Source organism: Acyrthosiphon pisum, chromosome A1 (assembly GCF_005508785.2).
Source record: "Acyrthosiphon pisum isolate AL4f chromosome A1, pea_aphid_22Mar2018_4r6ur, whole genome shotgun sequence".
NCBI classification, from domain to species: Eukaryota; Metazoa; Arthropoda; class Insecta; order Hemiptera; family Aphididae; genus Acyrthosiphon; species Acyrthosiphon pisum.
Window position 1 is genome coordinate 51,349,215 of NC_042494.1, and position 11,142 is coordinate 51,360,356.

The 11,142-nt window shown below is 30.2% G+C and overlaps 1 protein-coding gene across 3 annotated transcripts; it reads left to right on the plus strand.

Moving 5' to 3' along the window:
* Positions 1-1,022: 1,022 nt before the first annotated feature.
* Positions 1,023-7,520, plus strand: LOC100169370 (UDP-sugar transporter UST74c). Of its 3 annotated transcripts, none has more exons than XM_003247184.4 (4): positions 1,023-1,331; positions 1,714-1,822; positions 5,418-6,159; positions 7,117-7,520. In XM_003247184.4, exons 3-4 carry the CDS (start codon positions 5,504-5,506, stop codon positions 7,376-7,378), a joined length of 918 nt encoding a protein of 305 aa, XP_003247232.1. In that variant the 5' UTR covers positions 1,023-1,331; positions 1,714-1,822; positions 5,418-5,503; the 3' UTR covers positions 7,379-7,520. The 3 variants fall into 3 exon arrangements, with proteins under 3 accessions (XP_003247232.1, XP_016663149.1, XP_001946251.2); XM_016807660.2 differs by lacking the exon at positions 1,023-1,331 and adding an exon at positions 1,429-1,643; XM_001946216.5 differs by lacking the exon at positions 1,023-1,331 and having other exon boundaries at positions 1,429-1,822.
* Positions 7,521-11,142: the final 3,622 nt, after the last annotated feature.

Below are 11,142 nucleotides of genomic sequence, written 5' to 3' on the forward strand. Positions count from 1 at the left end.
GATACAATATTGTATCTGTTACATTATAGGTTTCATTTTAAAATTATTAATTAATAAATTAAATTATATAGGTATACAACATAGTATTTTTATAATAATTCAAAAATACAATAACAGTGATCGAGTTCAGATGAAGTTTAGTATCATCGAATGTTATCGTAACAAATTACGGTGACGGTTGATAATCATTTAAGATAACTAATATATAATATTACAGATACAATACAAACTTATATCAAATGACTAACCTATATAGATTATTAAATTATGACTTTTGAGTTATTTTTAACTCAAACAACATCAGCCGGTTTACTTAAAAATACAATCAAACGGACGAAAAACTACAAAACGCAGCTCCAAAATCAACTCCGATATAAAAGCATGGAACTTATACATAGAAAAAAAAAAATTCAAGATTGGATTACTTAAAAACTGTGGGCTTCAAATTTAAAATTTAATATTAAGGTATTATTTATAATATTATACTAATTACATAAAATTAAATAAATTTTTTTTTCTAATGTAAATTCTTAATTATAATGTTTTAAATTAAATTGATTATCTTGATTGTGTTTTTATACCAATTAATATTTACTACTAATATGTAATTTAAATTTTTTTAATTCATTTTATAATCACGAATAACATAGTATTAATAACTAAATGATTTTAATAAAATACATTATTTTTATAAAATTAATTTGCGCTTATGGGTTATCAAAAAGGTAATTTTTTTTGCGCTTATGGCATATTTATTTTTGTTCTTTTGGGTAGCGTTTGGGTCATATTTTGCGCTTATTTTACAGCCGAAAATAATATCATCGAATCAGCCGTCATACTGTTCACGGGTCACCTGGGCGGATGAACACGCACCTAAAATAATATAATTATCGGAATATAATTATACTCATATTAGTTATTACATTAGCTACTGATAGCAATAAATAATAATGCATCCGTGACAGTATCCACATTTCCACAATAAATTTTTCGAACATACACATTACACAGTATTGGTACACACTCAAACGCGCGTCGCGAATTGCAATCATCCGCGAAAACACAGATTTTTCGCCCAAAGCACATAAAGTTTTCATTAATTATTGTAATAAGATTTTTATTCACAAAACCGCAATTTTTTTAAGTTGCTCCCACGATTACACCCGCATTTACAAGTAGCACACGTCGTGTTGTTTTTTCATTCGTGCTATTTTATTATTTTGTTATTAATTATATTATCATTTCACATTTGTTAGCATTGTGTCGTATTTGTGTTACCTATGTATATGTAAGCAAGCAGCTGGCCAGATCTGCGCTCTGCTTGTTATACCGTGAGTAATAGTATTATTGTAATTTGTAAAATAACAGTTTAACTATAATAAATCATCGTATATTATTTAATTATTGCATATTTTCGTCCTATTATTTTACATTATTGCTATGCATACATTGTTAGGCACACATTATATTGGTGCTGCTATATTGATATATTATTATAATTAATTAAATCGTCCATGTAGGTACTAATATCTCCCTTTAATAGTTCACGATGCAGTATTTTACTAGGTTTTTCAAAAGGATCGTCTACATGCAGCTTTAAGCTTTAAATTATTACATACCTATCTGTTTTCCACTTAATTTTTGTTCGTCATCTTTGTTGTAATTATAATCTATGTTGCGGAATATAATTTATATTTTATTTGTCTATGTTAGGTTAAAGGCAATTCATCAAGAATTAGTCAATGGACTGTCAACTGAAAAGTTCATCGCGACCTTATACGCAGGTTTATAGCTCGAAGGAGCGTATGCCAAAAGATACACTGTAAGTATTATACTATTATGCTCTCATAAGTCATAGTATGACAAATTCAGGGGCGTGCTCAGAAAATTTATGTTGGGGGAGTTTTCAAGTAAAATTGAAGGAGCTAGTCTTTTACCTAACAAACATTTTTTTTTTTGTTTTTTAATCAATAACAAATTCAATTATTTATAGATTTAAATATTATATTGCTAATATAGAAACTATTATACTAATATACAATATACATTCAAAAATTGAAGAACAAAATGTAGTTTTCTTGATTTTTTGCTCGATTAATTTAAAACGTTTTCTGCTGTTAGTGGAATTTCTTTATGAACAGCTAACATAGCTAAGCCATTAAGTCGAGTCTAAAACCAATAAAATGTCAAAAAATTGATATACATTTTTATTTTAATATCCAGAAAATACCTCAGTCATTGTGTTTCGTAGATAAGATTTCAATCTTTTGAGACAAGAAAAAGTTCTCTCGGGGGTGGATGTTGAAACAGGTAAAGTGCATAGTATTTTTAATAGAAAATGTATATTGGGAAATATTTCTTTACAGGCCCGGATTAAGACATTTTGAGGCCCAGGGGCCAAAGTTTTAAATGAGGCCCTTGTATGAAAAAAAAATACTAATGTATATAATGTGTTCCGGGGTGAAGTGACCAGCCGACGTCATATAAAAGTATACCAAAAATGATAAAGAAATAGCCTTTAAAGATTGGGTCTAACATTTTTATTTTTTAAGTTATGGGCAAATTTTTTTTATCAAAATCATACATATAACGCATTTGTTTATGTATTTTCAAAAGTTTTTAACATTTTTATGTATTTTTTTTTATTTTAAAGCTATTTAATTGTCCTATCAACACTCCAAAATACGCAATTGAACTAGAAATGCACTAATTATTTTTATTAAATTAAAAAAGTAGAAAAAAGTTGGCAAAAATTAGCATTTTTTAAAGGAAATCGTGTATTATTCCAAATAATTTATTACTTGGTATGGGTTTTTATTTTTTGTATTATTCTGCTGAATTATACTGAATAACACATTAATATACCTAGAATACCTTGAAAGTTTAGTTTTCATAATATATTCATGTTAATCATCACAATCTTAGTTTTCCTAGGATTGAGTCGGTTAATATTGGTCGACATTCGTTTAATTTTATGGGTAGAATACGATTGCGTACGATGCTTATCGGTGGTACTTTTTTCAACCTTTTTCATAACACGATTGCGTACGTTATTTTTGTGCAAAGTTGTCACGTCGAAAGTCACATATAGACGAAACTAGAAATATCAAATGATTATCGTGATTTGTGAAATAAAAGTTCACACTACTTATAAGTTATAACCGCTGTCCGCTGTACATTTTGTTAGTTGACCTGTGCTATACTAATAAAAATGAAAAATTTGAATGATTTGGTAATATTGTTTCGATCGTTTTTAGTTTGATAATTATTTCAATGACGATATTTAAATGATTTTATATGTATTAATTAGTGATCAGTAATTGTATTTAATTATTATTTATTATGTACCTATGTACCTATGTAGTTTTTGCTGCTATTTTCGGTAAGTGTAAAAATCCGGGTGGTGTGTTGGATTTATAATTGTTACTGGTAGATAGTCCGGTACTAAAGTAATATAGATTAGACGAGTAATATAGATTTAGGACGTAGTTAAAAATTATAAAGTGTTCAATTTGTATAGCTAAGGATTGAAAATCAATAATGACGATTCTCATACATAGTTCATAGTTTATACTGTAACTTATTTTAAATAAGGTTTAGATTTTTTCTTATATATTTTTGAACTTACTGTTATATTGCAAATATACGTACTTATATTGTGTATTCATGGTGAACTTTTTGTGTATTTATAAATTTGGCAACGTTGCACTCGAAATCGTGTTGTTTTACGGGTTTCCATTGTTACACAGCAAACATACGCAATCGTGTTCTCAAAAAGGTAAATCGTACGCAATCGGGTTCTATCCAATTTTATACTATTCGGTAAATTTTAGTTATAATACAAAAAACAAAAACTCATAATTAATAATAAATTATTTGGTACAATGTACAATTTTCTTTTAAAAAAGCTAATTTTTGCCAACTTTTTTTTCTTTTTTTAAATTTAATAAAAATAATTAGCACATTTCTGGTTTAATTGCGTATGTCAGTTAATAGGATAATTAAATAGCTTTAAAATAAAAATAAAATTACGTCAAAATGTTAAAAAGTTTTGAAGATACATAAACAAATGCGTGATACGCATGGATTTGATAAAAAGAAGTTAATTGCTCATAACTAAAAAAATAAAAAGTTAGATTCAATCTTTAAAGAGTATTTCTTCATCATTTTTGGTATACTTTCATATGACATTGGCCGGTCACTTCACCCTGGAACACATTGTATATTATTTAATAATTTTTTTTCATACAAGGGCCTCATTTAAAACATATTAGGTATAAAGGCACATAGCAATAAATAATGAATAATGTATTAATGTATCACTTTATTTATAAATTATAATTTACAAGCTTTTTTTCTTGCTAAATGGCCATGGCTCTCCTGCCCCCCTTTCATCCAGGCTTGTTTCTTTATCACACTGTCTCAACGCTTCTAAACAATTTTTTGGATATTTTACATGCTTATTAAGTTTGATATACCATATATGTAGTTCAGCTTAAAGCTTTTAACTGTTAGCTTATCAGTATCGAGGTAAAATTCAACAAGATCATCAAAGTTTTCTGAATAAGTTCCAGAAAATAAATACTGAAAGCCTAAAAAACAAATTTATATTTTGAGTACCTATTAAAAGTATATTAAAAGTATCGGCAACTGCGGGGCAGTGTACATATTCGAAGTTGGAAGCATTTAACGATAAAATACGAATTGGGAAATTTTATGATAATATAATTCGGCAAGTACATTATAAAGATGCATTATTTGTTTTATAATAAATAATAATACGGTCAATGGAGGGGGTTTGAACCCCATGACCACCCCCCCCCCCCGTGAGCACGCCCCTGAATTGACAATCGTATCTATTCTTAAAATATAATGTTTATTCTTCACACGATAATAATGTTTTGATGTCCGGGCATATAATATTAATATTAGTTATCATTAATATAATAATTTTATCAATAAATATGTGAGCTTAATGCATTGTAAACCATATTACCTAAATTACCTAAATTACCCAAAAATTACAATTTAAAAAGAAAAAAAAAGCAATAAATTCTTCTAACAGTTATGTTGAAAATAATATGTAAAGAATTCGTATATAATTTATGTTTTTTTTTTTATTTCGTAACGATAGCTGTTGCCTAGTTTCATTTAGAGTAATCGACGATATACCTACCTACCTGACTTTAATTGCATCGCTTAATGTATACGCATCGTACCTAGGTAGGTATATCACCGCAAATATAATAAAAATGCTGTGGATTGTAATTTACTAATTTTTGCCAATAAATACCTTACGAATAGTTCAGTGCTATATTGTCAAATACACAGAGATACCAAGTACCCTACTGCAATGACTATTGACTAAGTACCTATATATGCAGACATACAGTCAAATAATTATTTTATTATTGCAGATCATCGTTAAAAATATAATGTAATACAGCTCGACTAGCCACCAAACCGCCAGTCGTTGAATCATTGATTAAAATACAAATATAAAATGCAGCAGCAACTGCCGAGGAACTTAAACTTCGCCAAAGTCGGTACAGCGTTTTTGTACGCGGCCGCATCGACGTTGATCACGATCGTTAATAAGTCCGTGTTGACCGGTTACGGGTTCCCATCATACCGGTTTCTGGCCGCGTCCCAGATGCTTGTCACGGCCACCATGCTGTACGCGGCCAAGCTGCTGGGCCGGGTAACGTTCCCGGACATCGATGGACGCACGTTCGTCGACGTGTTTCCGATGCCGCTGATCCATCTGGGCAACGCGGTACTGGGCCTGGCCGGCACCAAGGAGCTGAGCTTGCCCACGTTTACTGTGCTCAGGCGTCTGGCCATACCGATGACCATGTCGGGCGAATACTACTTTCTGGGCGTCGTGGCCGATCCGCTCGTCAAACTTTCCGTGGCCATGATGGTGGCCGGCGCTGCCATAGTCGCGGTCGGCGACGACATCGAGTTGAACATAAGCATGTACGCATTTGTGTTGTTCAACGATCTGCTGACGGCCGCCAACGGCGTGTTCACCAAGAGAAAACTGAACGACAATAGGCAAATGGGCAATCTCGGGCTTATGTACTATTCGTCCCTGTTCATGATTCCGCCCCTTCTGATATACTCGTATTTTTCGAACGATCTAGACGACGTGTACAGGTACGTGTAGAGACGTACTCTAGAGTTTGTACATTTAACGAGCAACGAAGTGCACGGGATCAGCTAGTTTATTTATATATATATATATAACATATGTACCTATATATATGCGATCCGAACTTCATCACGCTTAATTGAGTTAATTTATTGTATTTTTACCTATTACCTATGCTAGACGTTAATACTTAATAGCCGGAAATATTTCAATTCTTCAGTTTTGGCCGTTGAATATCTTTAATAAGTTATTTTCATGAGAAAACTCTATAGGTAATAGGTATATTATAACCATTTTGAGTTATAATTTAACGTACTCGGTATAATATATATAAATTAGTCAAGCTCACGTTATATAATAATAAGAAATATACTTCTTTAGTTGCTACATTTAGGTAGGTATATTTACTTATCTGCAGAAAAAAATACACAATGAGGAAAATTACTTTTTTTTTTAAATATTGTTATATTTTTTTTAGTTAAATGAACCCACCTATATGGTAGAATATAGGTAAAGTTCTAGTAATATATGAAACTATATTCTATAAAACTGTTTCCAAAACGCGGCATGTAAAGCACATGGTGAATTTACGTTTAATATTAATTATTACCTAATATTTTCGTCGCAATGTTCCAAAATTTCCATATGTATATTTTGACCTAGTTCGTGTTTTTCATTGTTTATACATAATTAAATATCTTCACTCTTCAGTTTACAAAACTTGCATACTTATGTAGTTTTTCCCAAACATATTACGATTATATTAAAAATATTAAAATATATATTGAATTTCGATTTTTATGTACTTTATACCTATATGTATATTATATTTTATATTATACACCAACACCATACTTATACGGCTATACCTAACTGATCTTTGCAGGCCATCTGCCTAAGAATATTATAAAGACCTGGCTATATAGTGGCTATCAATATACCGTTCTATATGTATTTTTCAGATTCAAGTATTGGTCGCATCCGTCGTTTTTAATTCAAATGTTCGTTTCTTCTATAATGGGCTTCGTGTTAAATTACAGTACAATACTGTGCATTCAATACAATTCAGCCCTAACGACGACAATAATCGGATGTCTTAAAAATATATTTGTCACTTATGCAGGCATGTTTGTTGGTGGTGATTATGTGTACACGTTCTATAATTTTATTGGTATTCATATCAGTATTATTGGTAGTCTATTTTACACCTATGTGATATTGTAACGCACTCACGTTTAGATAACCTAAAAACCTGATGAGACAAAACATTAAGTACCTACTATTAAAAATGTATGTATAGACTTGTCATTGTTATATTTATTGGATTTTTGTATCGAATATCGATTATATAATAATCCTAATAACCTAGGTTAGGTATTTTAATATATTCACCTTTAAAATTACATTGTTTTATAATTTCTTGACTAAATTTATTATTATAGTATTTACAACGTTATGTAAATAATAAATATTGTAATATACTTAATACTTATATACATATTATATAGTACCTACTTGTTTTTATTATTTATTGTGCATATAAATGTTTATATACCTATGTTAGAAAAATCCAACCTTATCACTAGCGTATCCAGGATTTTTTCAAGGGGGGGGAAATTCAATTTTTATAGATATTCAGCGTATACACTTATTATATTCATATTATTATATACAATATACATGTTGTATTGTGTACAAAATTTGGTCTCAGGGGGGGATATGACCCCCTCCCATCCGTAGATACGCCACTGTACTGTATACGTAAAATCGTAAACCTATATTATTGTGCAGGTACCTATACGCTATCCAGGACCGACTGGAGTTGGTTCATGCTGTGAAGTTCCACAGAGCCCCGCGCATTGAAAGGCCCCGCGATCTGTTGCAAAATAAATTATTAGATCCATAGTAAGTTCATGTATTCATATTTCATCTAATGAATCTGATTCGTCGATAGGCTTAAAATCTTACTGTCTCTGAAGTCCCAGAGTTACACCCAACACCCACTTAATAGTTAATAGGTCCAGATATTCATAAAGCCGGCTATATACCTAAATGTTTCCTTCTTAATACATTTATGGACGGAAGCTCTTGGAATATAATATTATGATTTAAATACATTGACAATAAATATTACAGACATATATAAGCACGATATGTTACTTAGGTTAAATTGAACCGCAAAGAAATACATTAGTAAGTAATTTTAGATTCTGAACAGAGCGATGAATTTATTGATTTTACGATGATGCATCATGCATGTATTTTTTTATTTTTTTTTATATCTGTGTCTTTTATCAGTATTTGGGGTAAATGCTTCGATTTTCAACTTCAGTATCTTGTTTGATGAGACAGAATTAGGGATGCTTAAAATTCCTATAGAAGTTTTCAAAAGCGCCAGGTAAAACAAAAAAAAATTAAGAAAAAACGGGAATTTTTACGCAATATCGGTCTTCGACAAAATCGATTTTTGGTTTTTGGTGTAGCTCTAAAACATAGGACCTGAGTTACATGAAATTTTCATTGAATGTTTAAAAGATTGAGATCGGGAGATTGTATTTATTTTCTCTACATTACGCATACATTTTGTCTTAATTGATATTTATTTAAATGTATTTGATAATTTTAGTAGAAATTGTACTTACCAACTTATACAGTTAGCGACTTAGCGTATAAAGTTTCGATAGCAAAATTAATTTATCATAAAAAGTAAAATAACCAATATAAAATTATATCTATACACTTCGAATCGGAAGGTACAAATTGTTTCCACCAGAGCGCGTATCGTTAGCTTGTTTTACCAATAGATAATAATAATATAATGTCTACCATCTATTATAATCAGTGTTCAGTAATCATAGCACGGACTAACTTAAAGATATACAGGACTGGACACGACAAGGTTGGAGGGTGTGGGGGGTTGACTACGAAATGTTGTAGAACAGGCTTAATAAAGAAAAAACACATAAACACACGTCCGCACACGTCTCAGAACTCGGTGAACTATTCACTCGAATACGCGATCACTCAAGTACCTACACAAACACGTCCCCGAATTCGTTTCGTTCAATCATTATCATTCTTTTGATTCACCGTTCCTACTTCATCGAAACAAATAGGTAGGTACTTTAAATGAGTACTTAAATTATTAATTTTGTCGTAGGTAAGTCAATAAGGTAAAAACATCACTTATATATATAGATACCTACCTACTTATGATTATTTTATATTTATACATCAACCCTCTCCACGAGGCACTGGTTTCTTAAGAGGATGATTATCTGCTAGCGATGTCTCTTTCTTACAAACTCAATTGACATGGCAAATGGTACGCTCTAAATAATCTATTTAACTCGTGTGTGTTTAATATACCCTGGAGTGAATATACCTAGCTGATATTAAATTCTGAAGTAAGAATATTATCTAGTAAACCTAATGGTTTTTTTATATTTTCATTTTAAATCAAGTAAAAAAAATTAGGTAAGTATTACCCGTTCAGTTGATCTTGGCCGACGGCGACTGTTGCAGTTACTATCTTTATAGTGTAAAGTAATACAAATTGTGTATGTAGTTTGTGCCGTCGGCCAAGACTCATACTATTTTAAAATTGTAAATTTATTTTTTTATTGAACTTCAGCATCGGAAACTATAGCCATTATTATTTTGTAGATGTGTTACGGTTGGTTGAGGAACAAAATTATACCTACATATATATTATACATAACAAAATTGGTAAATGTTTGTAAGATTTAAAATACTCATAACTTGCTTTAATATTTAAATCCAAATAAAAACCTATGAAGTTCAGTATATAATACTCTTACCTCTAAATTTGATAATAGGTAAATTCTTTCTTATATTAAATAAACATACCTGAGGGCAGAGTTAAATAGATTGTTCAGAATATACAATTTGCTGTTTTGTGTTTGTAAGACAGAGACAACACATGCAGATATAGCGTCCTCCTATTATATTATTATTATTATTATTATTATGTTATCTTGTTGTTATGCTACAAATAAAATTCCATCAAATTAACTTTTGGTGCTTTCATATTAATATTTTAAAAACAGGTTATTATTAATTGACACTTAATCATTTGGTACTAAGTATAAATATATTATAGAGTTTTATCTTGATACTCAGACACTTTAAAAAAGTTTTAAAATTAGAAATCACAGTTAGTAATGTGCAAAGTAAAATGGCATCAGTACCATTTTACTTGGAATCATTACAATTGTTTGCGTATATATAGTACTGCTTTAAATGGATACATTTACCTATAACTTAAATTGCCAGATATTTTCCATAGAAAAGTTTTCATATTAGGTGATACTTTTGTAGCATTAAGTATGCTTATATTTTATATTTTTATTATGTCACTATATTATTTTGCAAAATCGAACAATGATATTATGATATCTTCTTTAGATAATGATAGTGTTTTTTAGGAATGGGAATAATCAAAAATTATTTTGATAATCGAGATATCATTATCAGGGGCGTAGCGTGCATGTAAGCACTGTAAGCACTGCTTACACTTGAAAAAAAGGAAAAATAAGTTAATATTATGTTATAATAATAACAAATTACAATTCAATTTAAATCTTGGACTATTTTGTTTTTAAGTTTCTATAATAATAAAAATAATAAATAATAATATGTTTAGAATATAAGATAACAATTTTAATGAACACAGCCATATTTTGGTCATCGTCGTCGGCCGTTGCGTATGATGGTGGAAAAACTGGAAAATCTATTTTTATTTTATTAACACTTAGGGCCAGTTGCACCATCTTCGGTTAAACTTCGATTAAGCTTAATCAGCTGATTACAGATATTTAACCGGGCAAATTCGGCTGATTAAACTCCGGGTTAACATTAATCAGAGACGGTACAACTGGGCCCTTAGTATTGACGCGCTGTGCCGTCGTGTAACATGTTCTGAAACTGCTTACATGAGCTAATAGATACTGCTTACGTACAATGTC

Coding starts and splice junctions, on each gene's coding strand:
- LOC100169370 (XM_003247184.4), top strand. CDS start 5,504: ATGCAGCAGCAACTGCCGAGGAACTTAAACTTCGCCAAAGTCGGTACA. Junction 6,160..7,116: donor GATCTAGACGACGTGTACAG/GTACGTGTAGAG, acceptor TGTATTTTTCAG/ATTCAAGTATTGGTCGCATC.